At 39.0% G+C, this 27,557-nt stretch overlaps 1 protein-coding gene across 1 annotated transcript in view; it reads right to left on the bottom strand.

Moving 5' to 3' along the window:
* The window catches only part of LOC141808566 (calcitonin gene-related peptide type 1 receptor), a 30,810-nt gene extending 4,687 nt beyond the window's left edge, over positions 1-26,123 (bottom strand). Inside the window, exons 1-12 of the mRNA XM_074695226.1 lie at positions 25,966-26,123; positions 8,063-8,174; positions 5,988-6,141; positions 5,703-5,813; positions 4,825-4,937; positions 4,346-4,437; positions 4,118-4,244; positions 3,688-3,841; positions 3,390-3,450; positions 2,528-2,594; positions 1,788-2,006; positions 1,084-1,125 (exon numbers count right to left, since the gene is read on the bottom strand). Coding sequence (XP_074551327.1) covers positions 1,084-1,125; positions 1,788-2,006; positions 2,528-2,594; positions 3,390-3,450; positions 3,688-3,841; positions 4,118-4,244; positions 4,346-4,437; positions 4,825-4,937; positions 5,703-5,813; positions 5,988-6,141; positions 8,063-8,137 — 1,215 coding nt within the window. The 5' untranslated portion in view covers positions 8,138-8,174; positions 25,966-26,123. The remainder of the gene's footprint in view (positions 1-1,083; positions 1,126-1,787; positions 2,007-2,527; positions 2,595-3,389; positions 3,451-3,687; positions 3,842-4,117; positions 4,245-4,345; positions 4,438-4,824; positions 4,938-5,702; positions 5,814-5,987; positions 6,142-8,062; positions 8,175-25,965) is intronic.
* Positions 26,124-27,557: the final 1,434 nt, after the last annotated feature.

Here is a 27,557-nt window from a genome sequence, read left to right as displayed (position 1 = left end):
GTCAGCAAATCCTGGTTAGCTATATCTTGCCAGTCATCTACCAAGCAGAGCTAACGTAACCTTCATTTTATTGATAGACTCTCAAGTTTGAACAGACCACTGCAAAATAACTGCTGACTGCGGGCTGGAATGAATGTTAGCACTAACAGTCTAGCCCCTGTGTTATAGAGTGGTACAACCCAAGGTAGAGGCTAAATAGCCTTTAGCTCTGGCTGTATCACTCTCCCGTTTAGCTTTCCCCTGCTCTTCTGTCCTTTTTCTGTCTGACAGTTAGGCTCCTGTGTCCACCATCACTACAAAATTTGTCACAGAAATCATTTTTAGTCAAGAAAAACACAGATCTCTGTGTTTTATCTCTTCTCACTACTAAACTTTGTCAGCTGGTGTGGTGTTGTCATAGAGACCTAAACGTGTTGTAGATTAATCAGTCCTGGTCAACCCAATAAGGAAGCTAAGAAGTAGCAATTTAAAATAGTATGTAACCAGCAATATTGGCGCTGATAATCTCATTGTAGCGTGTGGATTACGATCAGGCATATATCTAGAAGGGAGACTTTTTCAAGATCACTTTCAAACTCCTCACAGCCCCTTTAATATCTGAGTGATGGGCATCACTATTAAACCTCTACTTAATGTGAATGACCTCTGATGTGTTATCATAAATAGGGTAATAAACCTTCTGGTGCCATTGAGTATTCATATTAATTCTGTGCTTTATTAACTGGCATTTTAAGATATAGTAGTTATTTATTACGCTAAAAGTGTATGCAGTTTACATCTTAATAATTCAATATCAATGTGATTTTAAAAGGGTAAGCAATTCCCACAGCCTATGATACAGATTAAGACACCGAAACCATCAGAATTTATCATACTCATTCTCATTTTTTCTTTTTTTTTATTATTGTTTCTTTATTCTTTGCCCCCAAAGACATCCCACTTATTCGACCCAGTGGGTCACAGTGGGTCATGCAGAGGCAAGGGCCAGTTAATTCCTGATCACAATGGGGACGTGTGGATGGGAATGTAATAATAGGTTAAGAAACGAAAAGGACAAAGTGCAAGGGTGTGACTCAAACTTACTTCTCCGTTGAAAAAGCAGAAGATGGTTGCCACCAGCAGACCCTGAAGTGAAAAAAAAAAAAAAACTTACTCCGAATTATCTGTTAATAAACATCAACAATGCCTCTGTTTTAGGGACTAAGAAGCAGTTGACTGGAACATTTCGTTAAACACATATTGGGAACTAATGGGTGGTCTTGCTCAAGAAGTTCTTGTGGTGCTGCCTGCTGCCAGGACAGCACAGCACGATCAGATAACACCTCGCCAACCTCCAACTAATTTCAGCCTCCTTTCAGCTTAGATAACTCATGTTTTCCTTCCTGTTGTTCTTTCCTGCTCTACAAAAAAATCTGGCTCATGGGAATTCTCAGCAGAAGGCAAAGAAAATATTTGGTTCTCTGCTGTGGTTCCTTTTTGAAAAGAATAAATATATTTTTCATTGCAAAAGAGGTGTCACTGACATGTTGTCTTTTGTAACACATAAACCAAATGTTAGAAGGACAAAAGGACTACACTGTCTGTGCTACAGAGGAACACAGTGCTACATGTACCACACTATAAACTTCAAATACCAGTCTAAAAATATACTCTGGGTATGCATTTAAAAGCATGACACAACGTACAGCTGTGTTTGTTTTAAACAGGAAATGTAAAGCTAAAAATACCCTGATATTCTTATCCTGCAGGATTTGCAATAAAACCATGATGACTGGCTGTGGTCTTACCTGGTAATGCATCAGTATGTGCATAATGTAGTCGTAGATTTCAGAGGAGACCCGTCCCTCTGGCTTGTAAGGGAGCAAAACATACTGGATACCCAGCAGGGGTACCAGGATGAGGGTGGCTCTAACCGCCTTCATGTAGAGACTTGACTCTGCTTGGTGGGTCACCTTCAGTTTGGTGATGAGCACTCGGACAATGTTTAGCAGAAAGAAGAGGTTGACCTTCAGGGAACAATAACATTAAAAAAACATTATCTTTTGGTTCACAAAAAAAGAAGTTCACCCCCAAAAAATAAATCTTTAAAATCTACACTTTCATTCATAGACTGTGTTGGAGAAGTCGCGTGTGAAGAAAAGAAACAATATGAGCAGAACAGCACGAGGTAAAGCAGAAAGCTTGAGGCCTGAGAGTTAAACATTCAGTCCTGCCAGAGTCCAGAGGGAATATCTTTCACTGAAACGTGCGTGCGTGCTGATTAGCTGAATTCTGGAACACAACATGGGCCGACGGGACCAGTGGGTGGATCCCAACAGAGGCAGATGCATTGATTTCACAAGATAAACACTGTAAAGCATGCTTTCTAACAATGTTCTGCTTCAGACCCCCTACAGTGTCCTCTCAGAGGAGTACAAACATAGACTTGTTTTTTTGCACATTGCCCAATAATTTCAGTCAGTTTTAGCAATTGCACATTGTTATGATTAACTTTGGCTCAGCTAATAGGAGCAAGAAAACTTCTTACCAAAAGTGCAGCACAAATGGGGCCATGGATGATGTAGAGTAAGGATGTTTTGGAGCTAATCCAGCAGCTACAGCAGAGGAGATAGGACAAATTTAAATCTTAAATCAACAGCATGAATTAAACATAAGGCTGCTGAGGAAAGCTGTCGATCAGTGGGTTTGTTGAGCTGCTGGTGAATACAGAATCTTCCAAAAAGCTTTGATCATACCTGGCTCAAATGAGCTTTATATCACATATAACGTCAGTGATACCCACACTGCGTTCATGAACAACACCTGAGTGGGTGTAACTCTTATTACATTCTACAGTATTTACTGTAAGCTGTAAGATCAATGATTACACATTAATGATTTATCACCCTGTGCCTCTGTCAACTAACAACCTGCAGCACCTGACACATGCTCTGCAGGAGATCAGAGACAGAGAGTGAAAATGATACTGGAGCATGTCTTCGCATAACATGACATGTCCTGTTAACCCTTTACACCCTAAGGTCCTCTAATTAAGGGACTTTGAGATCGCCCCTGAAAACACATAAAAAATAATTGAGTTATTATTCTGAGTCAGGGACTAAATACTAATACTGACACCTCTGAGCAAATTGCTGAAGTGTTCCCTTTATTATGGCACCAGACTGATTCAAATAAACCCTGTAGATGAAGAGATACACTCTTTTCAGTTTCAGTGCGTCTTTTTTTGAACAGAGACTCAAAGGGAGAATCAAAGGGTTAATATACTGAATATAGAGATGTTGTTAAATATGAAACATCTTTTGGAAGTGAAGGTCAATAAACCCATTGGACTGATCTTACTGTCACAAGCTTTCATCTTCCTGCATTGAATCCTGAAGTGTCATACTTACTTGTCATTATAGTAGTAACTTCGAGCGATTGCATGTATAGAAGCTGGAATGAGAGGAAAGCCTGTGGGGAAAAGACACAACACTGTCAGCTTCAAACTTCTCTTTATCACAATTCTCTTTGAAGAAGCCGTACGTTGCTTTCTCAAGTTTTAACACTTGTAAAGTAAAGATGGGCGTCTGTGTGTACATTTTCAAACCCCCAATACTTATACGGTGTAGAAAATGGGTTTGTAAACTGCTCAAGTCTCATTAAAAAAAAAAAATTACTGGCATTGACACAAAAACAGTATTGACTTACCCCAGCCTAAGAGATAGTACCACATGAGGTGCTGCTTCTCAGCAAACACAGCCACCACGATCAGAGTGTGCAGGTATATTCCCTCACACAGCATCCAGAAGTAGTTACAGCCAAACAGATACAGATGGATGAACTGGGACACTTTACAGCTGGTCTGAGAGATGGAGAGACACAAACATGATTATCTCTAACTATTCTCTATTTCCCTGTGCTGTGCTCTATTTTTACTGCTATGTGAAATTAAGAAAGTTATCTAACAAAAACCATTAAGCTTGATCCCCAAAGTGCATTTTTTTGGGAAGCTTTTGCCCCGATTTGCATCTAAATTCTGATACTAGAACGACAAATGGACCAGCTTAAACTGCATGCAAAAAAATAAAGAAATCAATTTAAAATACAAAGACGTTATAAATAAAAACTATGTTCTCACTGGATTCCGCTGCACCAGCTCCTGGTTGTTTGCCACAGCTGTTAACCAAATGATGGTGATCACAGAGTTCAGGACAAAAGAAAAGAAGAGGTTTTTGTGAAGCGTGATCCTTTGGCAACTTAAACTCCTGCAAGAAGAGGAAGAGGACAGTAAAACAAGGTGCCATTAACTTTCTCAAAGAGTAAGAGTTTTTTGTGAGGCACTTCAAGAGGAAGTTTGTTGACTTACTTAAAATGAAAGAATATTGCAAGAGAAATTAGGAGGGATGTCAGCGATAGTCCGTGTCCAATAAGAGCCAAGTAGAAAAGATTCATGGCTGTCTGGAAGGAAAAAATAACAAAATCTTAAAGTTTTTATCATTTTCTTCTCACCTTCATATTTTCCTACTTTGATTATTTTACTATTAACAGGCTGATCTCACAAAATATTTATAAAAAGCTGGGTATTGATATGATATTTTCTTCTTAAGCATTTGATTAGATTTGTTTCCATCTCATTTATCTTTTACTACAGCAGCGTGTTGACATTTAGAAATAGCAGACCGTAGAAAGTCTGAATGGCTCATTGAAAAAGCTGTGTGCAGTTTGTTCTGTGTGTGTCTTTATTCTCTCAGCAGCTCTGATAATCAGTAACTCTATTAAAGGTCAGAGCCAACAGAAACTCTTTTTGTATGACTGTATTTAAAGACATTTAATTGAGTGACTTACCACTCTGCCTTCATTCGTGTGTTCATTGCAGCGGGTGTAGTTAGTCCAAGTTCGGTTGCTTTCTGGATGCTGGAACCAATTACCACTCTCCATACAGATCTTTGTCGCCATTTCTGCATTAGAAAAGTGAAACAAAGATTTTTAAAGGAAAAAGTTCTTAACTCATTCACTGCCAGCCTTTTTCAGAGCAGAGAGCTTCATACTGCCAGCCATTAAACATAATTGATGTCTAAAGACGTCAATGGCGTTTGACGTTCGACGTCTAAAATGACGTCCATAGACGTCAATGGCGTTTGACGTTCGACGTCTAAAATGACGTCCATAGACGTCAATGGCAGTGAAAGAGTTAATTAGTATCATTCAGCAGAACAGTAGCTTTGAAAACACAAGTTACTGACGCATCGTTAAAAAAGGGATTTTGTAGCAGTCCAATAAAGTCTCAATCCTGTCCTGAAACTGAGTCAAACACATTCATAAACATGAAACCCTGCAAGCAGTGATAAGACCAATCCATGCACATGATTACTATGATTTAACAGCTTGCAGTAAATTGCCCATTTTGGTCTTATGACACATTTAGTAACCTTTAACAGGCAGCACAAATGCTGCTTCTAACTTTGCTGTGTGTAAAATCTTGTATTTCACAGATTTTTCTTGTATCTGATGACAGGACAAGATGTTCTGATTACTTTTGCCCCCAAAATATGGAAACTCTACCCTTCAAAGGTGCATCATGACAAAGTGAAAAATCAAACATTACTGGAGCTTCACCAAGTTAAAGTTGAGAACAACTCAGAACAATATAGTATCACAGATTTGATGAGATTCCACAAAAAAGTGAAAGCAAGAATGCACAGCTTTGGATACACAGATCTTACCTGAGGGATCAAAATCCTGGAAGTAGTCAGGGCAGTGCTGCTCTGAAGTAAAACCTGACCTGCTGTCATCCCAACACAGCCAGCCATCCCAAGTTCGATTACACATGGGCTCTAAAAGCACAGACAGGGTGTTAAAAACAATCACGTCTGTACACAAAAGACCAACTATTAAACAAAAGTTTTCTTTATTGTTAAATCATGCAGATTTGATAGAATTTGCCATATTCAGAAGAATGAAATGATGACTATGTGTATTCCAGGAGTGACTTGGATTCAACAATTTACCTTCCCTGCTGTCAGTATCATCCTTCATTATCTTCTGATAGCACTCAAACTGTGCTGTGACAATCTTGTTCCTGGTGAGGCTCATGTCATGGTAGACGTTGGATGAATGTTGCTGGTGGGTTTCATTGACCTCCATGCTTGCCTTCACAAAAATCTGTGAACGAAAAGAGAAAATGTGTTAAAAAGTTGTGGTTTTCTTGTAAAAAGAGAGAGCTAGGGTATGAAAACACAAATCTGCACTTTTGGAGTAAGATGGTATAGAGGGTATGCACGTGATGTCATAGCAAGCGAAAGTCACCGAGTGGCAGAAAGAGGGAGATGAGTGGCAGCGTTGGCTTAAATACCGTCAAAACTCCAAAACAAAATCAAAAAATGGGGAAGACCTGTTGTGCGATTTAGCGAACATGTTTGAAAAGCAATCAGAGCCATCTGTTGACAGGCTACTGAAAGACACAGAGAAGAGAAACTGTTTTTCAGAAACAATCCAGGCAACCATAGCTGGATCTGCAGTTCCCATTTTGTGCCAGTTAAAGTTAATTTGCGCTTTATTTTTGTATTAAATCATTCCTTAATTTACGAAATCCACAAATGTTAGTATTTTTCATTTCGCTATATTTTTCATTACTGAAACATTTTTATCCTTGTGTGACTCTGAACCTTGCTCTCAACATGATACTTAAATTAACTTAAACTGAGGCTAACCCATTTTTCCAAATAGGGAGTAACTCAGGCACAAGCAGTTGTAGCTGTGCTGTAATAAGTGCTTGATATTAACTTTACTTAAATACCATCATGGGGACTATAGAGGGATTATCAGTCTACGTCATCATGAAGATGCGCACGCATCTCTTCAATCTTTATCAAATCTTTATCTTTATTAAATCATCAATCATCTCATCTCTTCAACTTGTTAGCTGCATCAAAATGTACAGTTTTTCTGTGGACAGCTGTCAAAAACAATACTACACAATAGAGGCAACTTCTGTCAAGGTTCAACAGTTACAGCCCAACTAGTGTTTCGGCGCTAACAGTGACCATGCTAACTGGTGACTTTCAGCAGACGGCAGCCGTGATTAATGGCCGAGAGTCACCAGTCAACAGGGTCACACTTTACAGTGATACACCAGCGACGTCTGCGTGTGTGTAATTAATGTGCCATCTTTATCCAACCTCAGTTAACCAGGTTTGACTGCAAACAAGCAATAATAACTGCTGATACTCAAAATACAGATTTGACTTTGCTTATTCAATGAAAAAGTTGGTTTGGGACTGAGGTTCTGACCAAACATGGACTCAATATAGACAGTAAATAATGAGTGAACCTATAAATTATGATTAACAGAAACAGATTTTATGACCAAAGTGAAATTAGGGAATATTATGAAACGATGTTTACATCCTGGTATGTCGCAGTCTGATAAGTGTCCACACAATGCTGAATGAGGTTTATTTTGCCCTTTAGTCTAACTGAAGTGGGCGTGTCCTCAAGGGGAAGTGACGTAAATGCATACCTCATTTAACAACTCAAAACTTGCCCCATAGTAAGATATACAACTGAGTATATGTGAGACATAAATATATAATAAAAAACACAAGTGCAACGGGACAGTGAGTGCTAAATACAATTCTCCATCACATCAAAAGATTCCCAGATATGGATATTAAAGAAGCTTTGAAATCAATTGAGCTATCTCTTGTTGGATCTAATTGGGGCCATAAAAAGGGGACCAAACTGGAGCAGCTTATATCTAGAGAGCAGGACATGGGATGGGGTTAAATTCTTAGAAAGACAAAACTTGGAGTCAAAAGCTTTCAATGAATCCATTCTTGGGAAATCTCTTTAAAGTTAATGCCAAACCAGTGTCTCTAATTAGTTTTGATGTATTCCTCTTCAGGAACTGACCTGGAGCTACTTTTGGGTTTTGCAAAATATCTCCAAAATAAACTAAAACTGACGTGATGATTTATGAGACAAAGGCAATGCTAATAAGTTGATGTCAGAATTTCTGAAGAAATGTTAGGTAGAGTTTCTCTTTCCAAATAAAGACAAATGTAGTGTTTTGAAGCAGTTTTACCTTGGTTAGATTACACAGCAGAACAACTGCCACCATCCAGCTCCATCCGATGCTTTCCATCTTCCTTTTGGCCATGTCGGAGCTGATCGATCATCCACCAGCAGCAGTAACACTGCAGAAAAGAAGAAACAATTAGCCCTCTCATTAAACCCCAATAAAATCTGCCACAGAGACCACTGAATGTTTCACATGTCTTTTTAATCTGCCATCACCGCGTACAAAGCTGTAAACAGGGGATATGATAAAGTGATCTATTTAGAAGGCGTAAACAGCAACAAAGCAAATTAACTTGACCTTTAATCTGCAGGGTTCTGGTTCCATCTCAGTGGTGACATTTGGAAACTAGACTTTGTGTTACTAAACCCAGGCTACCTCTTTGGGAAACATGTTATGTCAACACAGCTGAATACATTCAAATAATCCTACTTCAACCACTCCAGCTCTGGCTACAACATTTGCTCCATGATCTCTTGACCTAGTTCACTTAAAACTGATCATTACAGCCTTAAGCGTCAAGAAAAAATTAAAACAGACTTTAACGTCAGGAGAAGTTTCATTTGGATTATTAACCAAACTACATGTTCTCCAAACTACAGTCACTGCAGTTAAAACAACATGGAGATCTCAGTTTGTTATTTTAAACTGCCAGCTATAGATATTGTATATCCATCCCTTTACATGTAAAGCATAGATCTATTTTTGATTGCACCTGCTGGGTCAGTTTTGAGTTGAATGTACCCACAGTGCTTGTATACTGGCTTTATTAAAGAACACCACAGCTGACATAACAAGCAGCTGGATCCAACCCAACAGGACTCCAAAGACCTCAGGAAGCTCTGTTTCCCTGGTAAAAAAACATCTAAGGTTTATAATACCATCCTCTTCAGTGCTGTTATTTTTTCATTTAGCCATATCTCCCATGCTCTCCATCAGTAACGCTACATTAAAAGGTTTTTTTTTTTACACTGCTTGTTGTATTCACAACACATTTCTGTTGAAAAGTCTGAGATGTTCTCATCTTTTTTGTTCCGAATTTAAGTGCTCAGTGATTCCCCCTTTATGTGGGATATTGTCATTTTAGATTGTGGTGTCTGGTTGCTTTGTTACTCATCTGCAACCTGTTCCCTGCTTTTTCATTCCTTCATTGAGCCAATGCTTCCTTACTGTCAAGTTAACAAGATACCCTGAACGGTACATGATGCAAATCCTCAGGCCAGGATCCTGAAGCAGCATTACTTCCACATAAAACATATACATGTGTTAGTTCTGCTCAAGGCAGCAGGGGAACAAAGAAACACACAGGATGAGAAACGGAACACCTGAACCTGGACTGACACTGAAGTAGGTACACAGTGTTCAGGGGAAGATTACACCTCATCACGATGCAACAGTTAATAATGTTTCCCATCCCCAGAGGGAACTGGGTCATCACGTGTGTTTGCATCTTTGTAAGTCCAATTAAAACTGGTGAAATGGAACAGATTAACATACACCACATGGGGAAATGGTAGAAGGCACTTATGAGGCAAACAATCACAAGGAGCAGATGTTCAAGCACAGAAATACCCCTTCAATTGCAAAATAAAGCCGGTTGTGTGTTTAGAGGTCCATAATTGAGGTTGTCTACACACTTAGAGCAGAAGAAAGCATCTTTAGATTTTCAAGTTTTAAGAAGGTCTTTTTTTACTCTTGACATTGTTAGAATCAGTAGAATCAGTAAATTCTGGAATCAGTTTGTGAGCTTTGGGGATGTATATCTGCATAAAGGAAAGACAAACAAAAACAGGTTTCACCAAAAATTATCTAGGACCAAAGTTTAAATAATATTGTAAAGACATTGCCAAAGACCTTGTCTCATAGAGCCCTTTGTGCTTTGTTACTGCACAGTTTGTCTATTTGAATGAAGCGCCAGTCTGCTTTTAGTATCCTCTTAGACAATCAAAGAAAGATAGCGAGGATTTTGTGGGAAAAAAAAACAGTGTGTGACAATGGCTTCTAGAGAGACATGACTGATTGGTAATGCTGCATAAAGGGGTATTTCATCATTTTGAGCCAACCGCAAGTGGCTGTTTGAGGAAGTGTAGTTTTATCTATGGTTTGGACCAGCTCCATTTTTGGTCCCTGGAGTTAGCTGATGCTTGATTTGACTCAGTGCATTCTTACAAGCCTCCTCAAGTCTCTATGCAACTAAAGCTGCATCACACAGGGGAGGAGGAGGGGAGGGCTTACCGAAAGTGGGGTTGTAAAACATTACGGTGATGTGCAAATTAGAAACAGCTGGGAAAGGATCAGCTGCTCTGTCACATATGCTGGACGCAAACACACCAACACAGATTGTCAGATACACACACAAAATTCTGTTACCAAGTCCCCCAGCTGTTTCTTGGCAAAGGCTGCTTTTCATACCTAGGCAGGCTGCTGTACAGACTATATCTGGTCATGTAGAAAAACAGAACATATTTCACAGAGTGCTCATTAAATAGTACTTAATGGTTGCTTAAAATTAGCTCTGATTTGTTTAACAATTTTCCCTGCGGATCATGGAAAAAACATTTTACCAAACTAAACCTAAAGACAGGGGTGAGGAAAATCTGACCTTTCCCATTTTAATGGAATGTATTTGTCACATGGGAAAACATCCAGCATGGCTTTTTTTATTTCCAACAAAAATAACTTTTTATTTTTTTTAATCATGAAATGGCTAATCTCACCTACATGACACCCAGGTGCTGCCTTTTGAAAGTCATTATGATGGGTTTCAAAAAGTCAATACAGAAGGGAAGCTACATTATTTTCATTAACGTGTTTGCAAACAGCTGCCCCCAAAAGCTCTGTTGTCATATTGGAGTTTTCTATTGCCTAGTCAATCAAAATTCTAACTTCCACCAACTTGATCATTTCTCCATCAGTATTTTAGCAGTAAAACATTTTAAAATGATAAAATTAGATTTGTTAATAATAAAAAAAAGTCGGACTGAAGTATTCATGTGATTCTGACAGCCCCTGTGGACAAAGTGGAAAAATGATTCATTTGGTGATTCTGTCCTGTACGGTGTTTTAAGTGGTTGTATGCTCTGGTACACAGTGGCGCCACTTCTTAATTAAACCTGTTTTTCTTTCTGTGTACAAGGACATCTTACAAGATTATATTATCCTTCCCTGCCCTCTGCATATCCCAGTTTCTTCTGGAGACTCAAATTATAGTTCAAAATGCATTATCCATAGTGCAATATATGACACTTGTTTTACACCTTCCTTTTGAAGGTGTAATGAAATGCTGATGGTCTGTATGTCAAAATGATGTAAATCTTGATGTAAGAATTGCACAGTAGGGACTTAGAAGTAGGAAATACAAGGAAAAATCTGAGAAAATGAAGATGAAAGCAACACAACCTCAAGACTCTTTTTCTGTTCATTTTTGTTTCTGCATCTGTATTAGAAGGGGCGTAAACATATTTTCAGAGCTCTCCTGAGTCTACTAGTGAAGGCCTAGAAATCTGTTTGCACCACACATCAAAGCATTGATACAAAGTTTATACAACTCAGATGACATGTGGTTTAGCCATCTCAACTATAAGTGAGAGTGCAGACGTCCGCCAAGCATGTTGTGATTGTCACGCAACACTTGAGTCCTACTTTAATGTTACACTCCCTTTCAGCAGACTTTCTGCTATAAATTGGTTAGTTTCAGGTTTTTACGATAATTTGTTACCTGACAGTGTTGAAAATTATGATAGCCCAGTACATATTTTATATTCCGGATCTTAGTGTCCAGAATCTTGCCAGGATCTGGATCGTACATTTACATCTGTCAGAAATTATCATGACCTTGTCTTGTATTCTTTTGCAAAGCAATCCAACCATTTATTGAGGAGTTATACACACATATGGTGAAAACGGCCCTATCTCACAATGACAAAAAAAAACCTTTAACAAAATGCTGGATCCAGACGGTGATCTTGATCAGCTCCAAAATTTAATCACTTCTTCCTTATCCTATTTTGAACATTTCCTGAAAATTTCATCATGATCTGTTTGTTACTTTTTGAGTTATGTTGCTCACAGACAAACAGACAGACAAACGCTCCCAAAAACATAACCTCCTTGGTGAAGGTAATAAGCACTGCATTGTAGGCCAGAAGGCTTGAAACACACCATGCAGTCAGAATTGTCATGTTCCTTTTTTTTCTGAAATAACTTGATCTCTCTAATACAGCCCATTTCTTGAACGACTGTTAAGCTGACCACTGTGTTTGCAGAGTTTGAATGAGTGTCACATTATTGTAAAGTGTAAACACACCACAGCACTGCTGCTGTAACAGATAACCCAGCAAATGTTTGACCAAGGAAGATCGATTTTCAGACAGTTTCCATGTTTGTGCTGCTGCTTGTTAGCATTACAGGCTGAACCAAGGAGTGTTCACTGTCTGTATTCATGCCTGTAGTGAAAGTATACCGCAGTGTCATGAAAAATAAATATACATCCACAAATCCAAGCACCTGAAAACAAAAGCCACTGACACTGCAACCCTTTGCTGCTTCCAACTCAGAGCTTATCAACAACTACAAAGGCATAACACTTAGTTGTTGGTCTGTTTGGGTCATCTCCACCCAACCACCAACTAGGGCTAACTGTGGGTGGTCCACTATTATGTGTAGGGCCTCGGAGTGTTTCACACAAGTGGTTAGTCATATACACTTTGCCCAAGAGCTGACATCACCCATTATTATGTCACTCAGCCTGTAGAGAAGATACCTGGTAAAACTGGCCTGTGCAGAGCAGCTGTTGTGTTCTCACCCTGTGCCAGGGCTCAGCCTGTGCTTATCACTGCCCCTGAGAGATGTTGTGCTGCGCCTCTGCTGTAAACATCCTTCTGTCCTGACAGGATGTTTGGCGCCCCACATGCTAGGTTCTGCCCGGTGGCATTCAGATGTCCATTAGGCTGGTGAAAGCCTACATCGTATCATTACTGCCCCTCTGTACAACAGGAAATCAACTTAAATGGAGTAGCCATGACAGGAAATAAGACCGGATCTGTGTTCAAACATATATTCCCTGTACTTAACTGCACATGATAGATAAACCAGTGTGAGGAACAGTACTTAGCATTCTTTTATAGTGCTAGTGGTTTTTCTTGTACAATATAAAAATATCCTTGCACAGGCTAAGACTTCTCAGAGGATCCTGTGCATTCTTTTAAGCAGCATGAGGTGAGAAAGCAGAAAACAAACCCTGCACTGTAAATCGGCAGTGTTTACACGATTGTCTTATAAGCCCTTAAAAGCCTGAGCAGATAAATAACGGTCACTGGAGAACAGTGTGGGTCTTATATAAACAAGAGACAAGAAAAGAACACTCAGCTTGGAAATAAGTGCAGTTGTGCTTTGTGATTCAGATGACCCAGAATATTCTACCATTCAGATCAACAGTGGGAGTCAGGAAACCTTTGGTTCAGGGTCGTGTGGCAAGAATTACGTGAACATGTGTTTGGGACATTGATTTTTTTTCCAGAACACATCAAACTTTGAGAGGAAATAAGACTGCGTCATTTTGTTTGGAGCAGACAGTTTTTAGCTGATTAAAAAAAAAAAAATCTTTACCAGAGCTTGAAGTGGAAAAAAATAAGTGGCAGTACTCCCTTGATTCAGTTGTTGCTTTTTTAGGGGGCAGCAAGTATCAGTAAATCATAATCATGTTCTAAATGTCCACGGATAATAATTAGGACAGTGATTTACACAAGACACGTTTACAGAAAAAACTACCTCAGTGTGTCACATGAAAAGGAACCTCTATATGCTTTATATAATTTTTCCAAAACTATTTAACAGCTACAGATGAGTAAGAGGTTAGCAAGGTTGCAAGAATCACAAAGTACAACGTGAGAAGGGTGTTTGAGTTGCTCTGTTATATCAGCTCAAGAAACTGCATGGAGAAGACAGAAAAGATACAAATACATGATGCAATGAAAGAAAAGTACAAGTACGCCACAGGAAGGGAAGTGATAAAACCCACTTTGGAGATAAAAAGCTGCCATACTGTCACACAGTTGCAGTTTTTGGGGGGGTTAACACCCCCCCCCCCCCCCCCCCCCCCTAAAAAAATAAATAAATAAATAAATACAATGTTTATATGTATATAATGCATATATATATATATATATATATATATATATATATATATATATATATATATATATATATATATATATATATATATATATATATATATATATATATATAAAAACACAGTGACACAGCAGTGTTTTTTTCATTCATTTATTCAATTATTGCTTTTGATTTATCTATTTATTTACTTATTTTTATTATTATTATTATTATTATTATTATTATTATTATTATTATTATTATTATTGTTATTATCACTTTTTTTTTTTTTTTTTTTTTTTTTTACCAAGCAGCAGTTTAAATATCCCGTGTCTTAGCCCTTATATAATAGTATCAGAACTTTGAAAGTTTGCTGAAAAAAGCCAGCATTGATTGTGCAGTAATAAATAGCACCAGCCCACAGTGAGTGATTCAGTAGCTGAGAAAATGTGAAACTGAGGTGAAGAAATGGAGGAGAAATGAAATCTTTAGCTTGTTTGGTTCGGGCTTGATTTGATGACGTAAGCCACTGAAATATGACATAACAAGTTGGAATAAAACTGTATATGAGAAGAAATGTGATGATCAGGACAAAATGTGCTGATATGAAAATGTACACCTCCCTTTTGGCAGTATCATAATATGCTCTTGCTGAGGTATTTCAACACTCTGTACACTGAATCTGCTTGTGTGGGTTTCTTCGTGCCGAAAAATGGCTGCCACCATGAAGGAAACATAAAAGATGGTTTCATCGCCTTTGAAAAACACAGGCTGTGATCATGTATGGCACCTGTTTTTCACCAGCCTGTTACATGAAATGTTGCCTATGACGACCACAAGACCAGTTTCCCCTCTAAAGAAGTATGGAACATGTGATCCAGTTTTTTTTTCACACCATGTTACCTTGATAACAAGGTTTAATGGAGACAGTGAGAGGTGAGCAGGGGGAAGTGAATGTCAAACTAATGAGAAAAAAGTGCTGTGTCCAGTGGATTGTCTGCAAAGCATTTATAAGAGACAGAAGACATAATGTTGAGGAAAAAAAAAAAGATCTCATGGTGTTCTTTACTTGACAAAAATACAAAGTTGTCAGAGATTCTGAAAAGGAAGTCTCGACAGGAAGGGGGAGGAAAGAGTGGGATCTGTTTCCAGTCCGCTCGGTCTCCCACTGTGCTGTCATTCTGTGAGAACAAGAAAGCTGAAGATTGGACTAATAAGATAGAAAAGAATGTATGGAGCAGGAAATTCTAAGAAAACCCCAAAGCTGTCTGCTTGAGATGTTACGCATGTGAAATGGAGAAATAAAAAGAAAAGGTTTTTAGGAATAAGCGTGGAAACATAGCCCTGTCAGAGCTTCCTTCCTTAATCAACAGAACCAAATATAGCCACGGGGTCAGCTGTACATTTAAAGTAATCTTTCCCATGTGACTGAAAAATCGTCTGAATTAGAGCCCTACATCTCGCGCTCAGATGTTTCCAAGGCCCAGGACATGAGAGCAGACCTCATGCAAGCCTCTGAGTTGCCAAGGGCACATCCAGATGTCAGAGAAAACAATAACAATCCCACACAGATGTGAGGGAGGAGTCCTCTTTGTTGCATGAAAAGACCTCCTCAACTCTGAATCCCCCCCCAAACCCCTTCACACCCCCTCCCCCCACCCTGACTGATGCACGCAATATTCTTTGCATTAACACAGCGAGAGGGAGGATGTGTTTCAGAGCAGAAATCACTCCAGATGCCTGAGTATTCATGTCATTGCACTCACGCCCTCACTGCCAGCGTGCCAACGTTCTCAGGGCAAGCACATGGATCTGCTTACAACAATAGTGCTTCAATGAGGGAAATGCTGCAGTATCACACCCACAGCAGACAGGAGAGGCTTACACTGGTGGTTACCATGTTACATCCAGGCATTGGAGGTGGTCAGCAAAGCCCCTAAGGGTGTGCACTTACAGAGTGGATGATGCAGCCCAGTATCCGCAGGACTTATGAATATTGAAGGATTCTGTCACACACAATTTTGTTCACATGCTAGAGCAGAACATGGTGTGCCCTTTAAAGTCTTGAGGTACATGGGAAATGAGTGAAAGGCTAGAACGGTGGATGGACAAAGCGTGTGGATCAAGTTCTTGTCTGTTTGTATCTTCAAATAAAAATGACCGCTTATTTTTTATCCCTCCAGTAGCCTTGACCATCACCGAGGCATATCTCAGTTTTCAGTCAAAATAACTATTTTTATGATTTTATCCCTTTGCACTGAGTGAAGCCTGTGTTTAACTGCATCATTAAATATGTATGTCAAATATTCTGTCATGTTCTATGGTCAGCAGATTTGTCTTTGAGGCTTTGAACTTTCATAACCCTTGAACTTTCATATCTTTTTTTAGATGTGTAGAGGGTAGGGATAGATTGATTACCGGCTGGGCCGTTTATCGGGGCCGATATTTAGCATTTTGGAGCATATTTAATCGGATGGCCGGTATGAAACCCATTCAAAACGGTGTTGAGACGTATTTCTGCACAGAATTTCTCCCTGTCTACACTATGGAAGCCCTATATGGTCATTTAAAATCAGTCATGTAAAACCAAACAGAAAATTAGTTCAACTGCATTACATAACTGTAAAAGGCAGCACAAACTCAACTCTGTCCAGTTTTATTGCAGTTACAGAGAAATTTTGAAAAACTTCATTTACTGTAGAAAACTGTAGCGATTTTTTATTTTTTTTTAGTTTTCAATTAACTTTATAAAACATGCTGCTAAGCATGGGAGCTGTTTAATAAACATATGCTTGAAGGCATTTGATTGCAGTTAAGTGTTGGAGTTTGTACTGTAATCTTTTTACACCAATATTTTCATATTGACTGCAAATGAACCAGATTTGATTTCTCAAGAAAGGAAAAATAAGTTGATACTTCAAGAAAAAAAATCTACTTGCCGCTTGAGAAATCTTTGAATTAAATGTATTTAATAATGACCTTTCAGGGTTTCCATAAAAATGTGAAAAGATGAGCAAAAATATTTTGAAATCTCTTTTTTGAAGTGTCCATAAAAATTCACAAACACAAGTGAGTCATTCTGTATCCAACAGCTCTGAATAAGGTCTACCTGTTCAATGTGAGAGTTGAACAGCTAATAGCATCCCTGCATAGCCACATATTTAGTGCCTGATCTTTCAGTAGGTGACTCACAAAAGAATCCAAAGCTATTTCATGCACTGAAGAGTACCAGTGTGGAAAGCTGCCAGTGAAAGCAGATTTATCAAAGAGAAACAGTGGACACCAGTTACAGCTCACTGATGGAGACAAATGGCTTGTTATTGTGTAAGGATGGCTGCTTAACATCACACAGTTATGTCCTCTAAATGGAGCACCAAAACCTGCTGTGAGTGTTGTTGCTTCATGATTGTCCCACTATCCGAAATGCTAAAAATGTCTCCCCTATAAAACTGCGGTGAGGATTCATTTCCTCTGCTTTATCCATAGTCGATCCAAACCTTTCATCTTCTTCCAGCTTTCAAATGAACTCCAAACATTTCCCCGAGGAGGCGGGGTGAAATCTGAATCATTTTCTTGCAGATATTTAAACCAGAAGAAATCTATCACCCAAAAATGTGTGCTGGAGCAGAGAGCTGGTTAACCTAGCTTAGCAAAAAGACTGAAAAAAGAGCTAAAGAGCTAGCCTTGCATTAGTTGTTAAAGCTGTTTAATGAAATATTGCAGCACAGCTGTACAATGATACATCACAGTATCAAATTAACTGAAGAGAACAATATGACCCAAGGTAAAGGAAAAGTGCAGGATCGATGTCATTAGTGCAGGCACATTGGGTCATATTGAAGGGGGTGTCTGTACAGAGCTGCACAGTATTGTTTATGAAATAAAATATTGATCTCTATAGCTGCACAAAAACTGTATCCCAACAACCTGGATGATGATATATTGCTGTATCAATATATAAAAAAAGATATTAAAAATGAAGAAGGGGAAAAAGCAATAACCCCTCACCCCCATTAATTTAGAGAGAAAGCAGAGTAGAAGAAATCAAACTTAGTTTTCTTTTCTCCTACTCCATTAATCATCTCGACATCCCATAGATTTAGTCTGTGATCCTTTTGAGGTAGCCTGAGATAAAGTGCCCAATATTAGCTCCAATTTGGCTGGCTACAACTGTAGTCTCACAAAACATTCACAAGTGCTACAGTTTTACTTTTGCTGGTTGAACTTTTAGACTTTCCTTTCATTTGCACATTAAAAGCTCTACTAAACTTGTATTCTTACACCATGTGGGTGTTATTTGTACTTGCGTTAAGCGGGTGACTTGTTTTCCCACTGCCTAGATGAGGTTACAATTTTTTGCCTGCCAGAACTTCCAAGGGTCACTGGATTGTAATGCCTTTTGCTGTTTAATCCAATTAAACAACAGAACAAAAACAACTATTCACAAAAGCCCGGCGCATAACTCTGTCTAAAGCCAACTTGATGTTTTTACACTTTGTCCTGTTAATCAGTCAGCTTTAGAAACAGGCAGGCTGATTCTGTAAATCTAGGCTAAAGCTAACTTTCTGCAAACTAAATATAAACACTTTAGAGGAAAATAAGGATGTTCTCATGTAATCCCCACAGACAAAACGCTGTCTCCAAACCATAGAGTAATTGTGCTGCTGTTTGTCAAAAGGCGCAGTTGCACAGACTTTTCTCCTTCAACTCAATGAGCCGGATAGCATGCATCATCATTATTTTAGCAGCACACAAACATGGCAAACAGCATGGTCCTCTCTGGTTACGTTATAAGCAGGTTAAGAGTGCTAAAGGTCTTACCGTAGGACAAGGATCTTATTCCAGAGGCCTCTAGTCTACGCATAGGAAAAAATAGTACAAATACCTCGATAAAAATACACAGGTTAAAAATAAAACAGGTTCCATGGTGTGTTGCACCTGCATAGCTGCCACTGATTCTCCTTGGTGTTAATGTAAATGTTTTGACGGAGCTCTACACCTTCCGGGCAGTGATTAAAATAGCATACCCAGTTGGGCATATGCTCACTGCTGTACTTGAGCATACAGCTCAGTCCGGTGGGAAAGTGTGGCTAAGTCCACTAACTCTTTGCGGCCCATAGATTCACATTTTCACAGGTCAATCAACTTCCTTTGTTGAGGGCAGGAAGGCCACTGATGAGCTGTGGCTTCGCATGAGCTTCTCAGCGGGGTTTTTGTTCCATTCTGTTACACTGCTGAGTGTTAACCTTCAAACCAATTGCTGTTGACTTGATTTAGAGACAGTCTTCAAGAGGATTTCAAGACCATAAGTCTTAATAGATGCTTCAGTAATCTTCCATATCTCAGCTAGGTGAAGGAAAAGGGATCCTCCTATATGTGTATGTCAGTAGAAATCCTTTAGCTCACTTGAAACAACTTTTTTTTCTCACTGTCCTAAATACAACATCTTTCTTTAAGTTTATTCCCCCATTTTTTGTTCAGCTCATCCAAATATTTAAATATCTCTGCCATACTCATTCTGTGGCAGGTAAACAAATCATCACTTTTAAATGGATCCATCTGACGATTCTTTTGAAAAGAGAAACTCAAATCAACTGCTCATTTACACTTATACCTGATTAGCCAATCATATGGAGGGAACTAAATGCATTTAGACATGTAGACATTGTCAAGACAACAGGGCTGGTACGAAATGTCATCTTGGGATTCGGTTGTAATATGATTATTTGGGGTACCGATTCGATTTGAATTGCGATTTTTAGTTTGCTTTTTTAACACCAGACCGTAGGAAAAAGTTAAATGATGATGATAATGTCCACAGACTATATCAGGAGCCATGTTTTCCCATAAAATAGACATCACGTGAGTCTGGGAGAAACTTTTCACCCTCTGCTAGAGAAAAGTGGTAACTTTTTTCCGATCCAGTTTATAAACAAAGATTTAAATGAAGAATTAGAATCCTAAAAAACTCTATTTTTGAAAAAGAATCCCAATTTTGATATTGACAAACAAAAATATCCTGATATAGCGATTTTTTATTCTTTCTCCCACCCCCAAAATGGAGCATCTGAATGGGGGGCAAAGGAGCTTTAGGTGACTTTGAACATGACTTTTATGGGGCTGGAACCAGGAAACATTTGGACACCTGCTTAAAAAAATAAGTGATATGATTAACCATTTATCATCATACCTGATTAACGTTTTTTGGATTGAGTACTAATTTCAACTTCCATTCAAGCACTGATCTGAACCTTGAACTTGAACAAAAGAGCAATCAGATAGTCTTCTACATAGATGATAAAATTTCTATTTGAATTCTTTTTGGTGAAAGCATATTTTCTGGCTGCACTGGTCAGACCGCAGAGGACACTCAGGGTCTTCCGGGACTGATATGAGAGGTTCCCTTCTGGAATTGCCACGACTAAAATAACCCTGGAGCGCGGTCAAATTTACTGCTGTTAAAAGACTGCCTCCCGAGGAAACCTCCATGTGCCTGCTGTGGGCCCTAGACTTGACCTCCAAGAGAGCTATTCACGTCATGACTAACAGGCTCAAGTTGCTTGGTATGCCCTGGGTTTGTGTCACAAAAACATTCAGCTGCAAACACTAAGTGAGCTCTTATGAAAATGTGTAAAAGTCACAGACCTCCAGTTAATTTGCAGGGGAGATGTATGCTGTAGTAGAAATGCGTGCAACTTCAACTTGACTTATATGTTTGTTTTATTCTTTTTTCTCAGATTGTGTCAAGGCAAATTAAATAAATTGTCAACATGCAAATACAACCATTTGCAAGAGTGACACCCTCACACCATCCAAAATGAGTTAAACATCTGAGTTATGCAGCCATGGCACGAAGAGCACAGACAATAGCCCAATGTGTTCTTATTTCATCTGGCACAAAATAATCTGGCACTTTAATTAACTTTAGAAAACAATTAACTATGATCATATGGAGAGGATTTTGGCACAGCTTACGGCAGCTTGAGTTTGACAATAATAATAGTCCCATTTTCACAGTAGAGTAACTTAACTAATTGGAAATTCAACAGAGATGTTTGCAGCACACATTTGCTCATCACAGCAGAAAATGTGCGACGGAAGAATACACTGAAGCAGTGAAATGAGCTTTCAGAGCCACTGTGCATGAAAATAAAAACAAAACAATAAAAAGAGAAGCTATGCTAGTCTTTTTTCTCCAGCATAGAGGTTTTAAACATGTGAACACAATGTGAAGACTATCCAGTACTGCGTGTTCACCTTTGGAAGACAAAGACACTCAGAGCTTTCAGGGGACCATTTCCTCTCTTCCATATGCCAGAGGCCCCCTCCCACACACTGTAAATCAGGGAGCCTGTGTCACCGACAGTTTGTTTGGCTCTCAAAAACATGGAACACCCTTAGAAACCGCATAGCCTCTCCACACTGTCCTGCACAAAGTACTGCAGCTCACCCAGCTATATACAGCTCCTCGTATGAAGCATCTCAAAGCGTGCCAGGCCTCATCAAGCACCTTGTGTGCTGAGATTCAAGCAGAGAAAAATGACCCTCCATGAATCATGAGTGGAAAAAAAATCACCTCATAGGTTTCACAGCCCTGAAACTGAATCCAGGACCTTAGGGGAGCCACTGAGACCAGGGGAATAAAAACAGCATTGTGCTTTTGTGTAATGTGATAACAACAGTCTGGGGAAGGCAAATGGGCAGAAATATATTATTTAAGGTGATAACACTTTCAGAGGCCACAAAATAGGTTCAACATCACAAAGTTCTTGGACAGCTCTGATTTCTGACATTGAGTGAAATATTAGCAGTGCACATATATTTATCTTTAATGTTAACTATTTTATTTGATGGAGTAGCTTTAAATGCTTCAGATTCATTTTAATCTATAACATGATAAGACAACAACTACAAATGCTGTTTTAAGCCAATTCATGTAATTGATGAACAAATCTTCAAATGCATCATGATTTTTAAACACTTTTTCTTGCATGTGACACAGTAATGTCAGCAATGCATGATGCAAAATAAAGCTTTTTATCAAAGCTAGCCATCAAAGGAACATTTCTGTTGAGTTCTCTTTGTGGTTGTAGGTTGTATACCTGTTATTCACCACGTGAAAATATGCAATGACACCAAAGAGTCTCTACTTCTTCACTTAATAAATTGATTCAGTTTATAAATTACAAACATGGTCTTGCCGATGACTATGGACTACTCTCCAACGCTGCAAATAAGTGAGATAGAAGCCTATCCTGGAAAGTAGCTGCAACAACTAAACTCCAGTTTCTTACACAGCCACTAGAGGTCAGAAGCCAGTGGTCTCACTAGTGCCAGTCTCAAGCGTGGATAAATGAGGAGGCTTGTGTCCGGAGGGGCATTTGACAAAGAGACTGGACCAAATCACCTTGTGGAACACTAAATTGAAAATTAGTCTGCTGTGGCACCCGTTGACAGAAAAACAGAAAAACGCCGAAAGAAAAAGAACAAGATGATGCATAACATTCAGCCCTCTTAAAAAAATAAGTGATAAAAATAAAATCCTTTTAAAGTTGTTAAGAATAAAGACCTGAGGTACTGAGACAAAATGTGTTCTTTGCAGTGGACTGTAAAAAATTGTTTATTCAGCTGCAAAAATTGACATTTTGATATGGACTCCTGTGGACAGTTAAGGAACTGCAGTTTTTTCCACTCCGTTACTGGCTTCATTATTCATCACACTGAAGTTGCTGCTTTATTCAAACAGGCTTATGTCCTTCGGGTTTGTTTCATAGGGTTCAAGATGCGAGAAGACTAAGAGATCAATGGTGGCAAGTATTAATAAATACACATGGAAGCTTTTACAACAAGACAAGGAGCGAAGGTGATAAATCAATAAGACACGGGCAACAAAAGCCCAGCAGGCCTCTGTGATTTATGAGAGGTTGACTTTCATCAGAATCTTCATAACTCTTGTGACCGTGAATCAGGTGGCCTTTGCACTCTCAGGGGCTTCTTGCCAGCAGTGTTTGGAGGTAAATCCTTCAAACTGCGATAAACACATGCAATCACAAAATGCGAAACCGCCCCGCAGCGCCACCACTGGCTTTTAAATATCACAACTTCTCCCACACCCAGGATACAGATTACCCTCTTTGATGAAAAGAATTTAACCCCACTGCAGCTCACAGCTTTTGTCTGTCAGTATCAGCCGCAGTGTGAGTGAGATTCCTCTGGCACAACCAGCCATGCCATCACTTTACAAACACATCCACCATACCGTGGAGATCCTGAAAGCTTTCAGTGCTATGCTGCCAAGATCTTTGTGTCACACACTTTTTAAAGCAGTTTCCTGGACTCAAGCTGTAAACACTCAGCATGATAGTTTTGGGGTTGGATCTGACAGGTTGCATCATGACTGTCTCACTGCAGCATTAGCTCGTGTATGTAGCGAAGGCTTGAGCTATTGGAAGATGTCAATGAAAGAAAAAGCCCCAAAGACTCATTTCAAGGCGCAGCCAACTGGGAGCTTGGGCTTTGTCCTGTCTGATGACATGCATGGACAGTACAGATAAAAAAAAGCTGTATGAGGTTCTGTTTGGTTTATTGGTTCTGTTTGGTTTACATACTCTTAAGCAGTCATGTTCAATTTCATTTTAAAATCTGTAATAATCCTTTGCATTTCATGTAGTCGAAGCATCATATTCATACAACACATTGACTGTCTTAGCAACAGTTGTCATTTTATTGGTACTTGCAATGATCAACTAAACAGCGAAAAATATCCATCCAAAATAAACAGACGTGCTTTACCCCAATAAGTACCATTATCTATTTTTTTGCACTTGGAGATAATCATTAGATAACCAGTCTAAAATAATAAAAAAAAATACTAGTTAAGGTCTCTATTGTTTTGCCATCAATAGTAACAAGCAGAAGCTGGCATGCAGCTCAGTATGGAAAGGCTGCAGGAGATTTTTGTGTGTACAAACATATAATAGCCAAAGCAACTCTTACAAAGGTAAAATCACTTATAAATATCAAAAAGATTCCAGAGGAATTTAGCATTTGAGGAAAATCCCAGTCATGGGCGGATCACTTTTGTTGCAGTAATGGCGTTAAATCTTTATAAAATATTGACCTCATATGTGATTAATGGACATGAAATGAGTACTTTCTTCACACGAGTGGTTTTAATACATGTGAAACTCTTCTTTGTTTCTCACCAGTTTGAATTATGACATGAGCTCATGTGCTTTGGTAGCCAATTGTTGGATTCAGACTGAACTGACAGTTGTGAGGCCTTTGTGTTGCAAAGCAGTCAATTAACCCTGATGGAATCCCACCCACACACTACAGATGAATTTGTGCAGCATGATAGAATGTAGTTTGTTAGATCATGTGAAATATATTCTATCAAAAGAAATAAGAGAAATGTGTTTAGATGTTTTGACATGCTGGTGTTTTGATACGTTGTGGTAATTCACCAGGTACAGTCTCTCCCACCGTATTCAGGAGCAAATTCAACAATTCAAAAAATAGAAGGGGATAATATAATTATATATTTCAGATTATTTATTGTTGGATGTAGAAAACTGGAGACAAGTCTCCCAAGCTTAAATGCACACTTGTGTAATTTATGTGGCTCTTTACCACAGTCATTTCCCCTTCAATCATTACGTTGGGTGATAATAGTCAAATTGTGGCTTATCCAGGCTATGTGTTTACACTTCATGACAACACTTTATGAGAAATCTGCATACAGCTTGCAGCACAACTCTGTCAAATTCGACGTGTTGACAGAAAAACTCCACAAACTTGGCTGTGACTCCTCTCCCTGCGCTGTCCCCTCCCTGCATCTTTCAGCACTGTATACTGCATTCGCTGCCAACGGTGACCACCGCTTTCACATCCTCCACCTACACACCATCCTCATCATCACCACCCTTATCATTTTTACTGCCCAGCCCACAAACTTCCAGCATGTCCAAATATGCCGCTTATGTAACCCTGCAGATGATTTAGCAGGCAGTGAGCACCCCTCATCAAAACCTCTGAGCTGAATGGAGCTGAATCTGTTGCTCTCCTGCTCAGTCAGTCAGAAAAGACCCTTTCATTTATTGTTTTGTAGAGATTAATTTACATAGGACGGGCTGAGAGCTTTGTGAATTATAGATGAACCAGTGACTGTGTAAGCAACTGTAGCTGAGTCAGCCAAGCAGACAAACTGATGCTGAAATATCTCCAATACCAACCTAAACCGTGAGTAAAAGAAGGCGAATACTGCGTAGCTTTAACCATTAAAACTGTTTTACGCATCCTTTACAGTATGAATACAGAGGTAGCTTCGTGTATCCCTCGGCGTATCTTGAATAAAATTTCCATAAAACGCATTAAGAAAAGCCCAATATCTCTGTGAACATGATAAGACTATTTTATATCATGCATGATTATGCACAGCGGTCTAATGGCCTCATAAAGTCCAAAACCACAAAAACAATGTTGTTTTAATCTATTTTCTAGTTTGAAATAAGAAATATCTAATGAAGCTCCCAACAGAAGGACATCGCAGATTATCTGGACTCTGTTATTAATGCTAACACCGGCGTTTAGTACTGCGGTTTAATGGACTCCGGATACAACCGCCTTTTCAGTGAATGCACGCGACTCTGTAATCCACGCTGATACCACAGGAATGACCCCTTGATAATCACAACATGAGCAAATGCAGTGTCAACTCTTTCCATTAATTCTACTCGGCGTTACTGCAGCTGAAAGTGAACGCAAAGTAACAGCTCGTAATTCAGATTCCATCTTACCAGAGAGTACAATCCGCCAGTAGCGTAGAGGTCTGGGCTGGAAAATACTATCAAGGCAATCCCCAATGTGTCACTCGTCCTCGATTTCGGCACAGAGCAGTAAACACAGCGGCTCTCCAGCGTTGAATGAGCGCAGCTGAAGCGTCTGTCAGGTTGACGTTGGAAAGCAACCCACTACTTCCTGTTACATCACACTGAGCCCCAGCTGAGGACCTGCGAGCTGTGGTGAGATCTGCACACTGCAGGAGAGATGGATACTGGACTCCTACACTCTCATACAAAGTTGGAAATTTACAGCATGCTGTTCAAAAACACATCCAAACATACAGCAGTATTGCTGTGGTTTTACAGTGTCCAGATTTCTGCGTAGAGGAATTTCTTATTTCATTAAGAAAAAAACACGTCTTCTTTGCCCTGCGGTCTAGCATTAAAATGACTGAATTTGATGTAGCCTATAGTACTGCTTCCTCGAGTTTGATCCAGTTCATGATTTATAGGTTTAATCTCCCATTACTTCCATGGGCGTAACAGCATTAAAATGATTGTACTGATTGTAAAGATACAAAAACATTTGCATCTTTCTGCTCCATTAATAAATGTATGAACTCCACTGTCCTCCAATGATGTATCTGTCTCCATAGCTAAGTCAGTTTGTTTATCAAAACCAGCATCTTTCAGCTGCTGGGCACCAGATGGACTGGGGCAGTTTGACAAAATTCATGCTCTGAACTTTTATAGTTCTCCACTGCACATTTGTAGTCTTGCTTATTGTCATGTGCTCTCAAAGCATTCAATTTGAAAATGCTTCAAATTCCTAAAACTGCTGTGCCCAAAAAGTTGGGGCACTGTGTAAAATTGACAGAAACATATTTTGATGGTTTGCTTGTTATATTCAATAAGCTGAAGTGCAATTCTTTATTGTGCAAAGAAAACAAATATTAACACTAAAAATGTTACAGCTGCATGAAAAACCATTGCTAATTTGAAATACTGATGTGACACTAATTCCTAATTTATTTCAATTACAATAAATCACAGAATTTCGAAACCAAAACTTGATAGATTGCTTTTTTTACTGCATGTTTAAGTTTCCATTATTTTGGATTTTTAAACAGGTTTTGAGTATATATTAGGGCTAAATACGAGGAAGTACAAAGGAATATGTGAACATTTGTTCAAACAGTGTCAATGTCTAATATTTCTGAGTATTATGTAAAGGATCTTAAGACAATGCAAAAACATTTGCCCATTTTAAAACATTCAGTTTGGTATATAGTTCCCTGAAACAGCCTGACACGGCACAACATGCCAACATAGAGATGTCTTTTAGTCATTGCAAGTGCTTAGGTTTACTTCTTCATTGCAGTTGTGTCCACAGGTCTGTGGGGATAAGCACGCTCAAAAAAGAAAGTGCTCTGCACTGCTGTCCAGTTACTTGGTGAAATCAGTCTGATTGGTGCAGTGATCTCCTTTATCAAATGATCTAACTTCTTCTACTGATTGTCAGAATCTTCTAAAGCTTTTTTTCTGTTTAAAAAAAAAAAGAAAAAAAAAGAGCACAACATGCATGTAAAGAAGCCTGATATAAGAAA

The sequence above is a fragment of the Halichoeres trimaculatus genome, unplaced genomic scaffold, assembly GCF_033239565.1.
Source record: "Halichoeres trimaculatus isolate MK-OKI-2021-1 unplaced genomic scaffold, fHalTri1.1 fHalTri1_scaffold_19, whole genome shotgun sequence".
Taxonomy (NCBI): domain Eukaryota; kingdom Metazoa; phylum Chordata; class Actinopteri; order Labriformes; family Labridae; genus Halichoeres; species Halichoeres trimaculatus.
The sequence above is the reverse complement of the archived record's forward strand: the minus strand, read 5'-3'. Positions and strand labels throughout refer to the sequence as shown.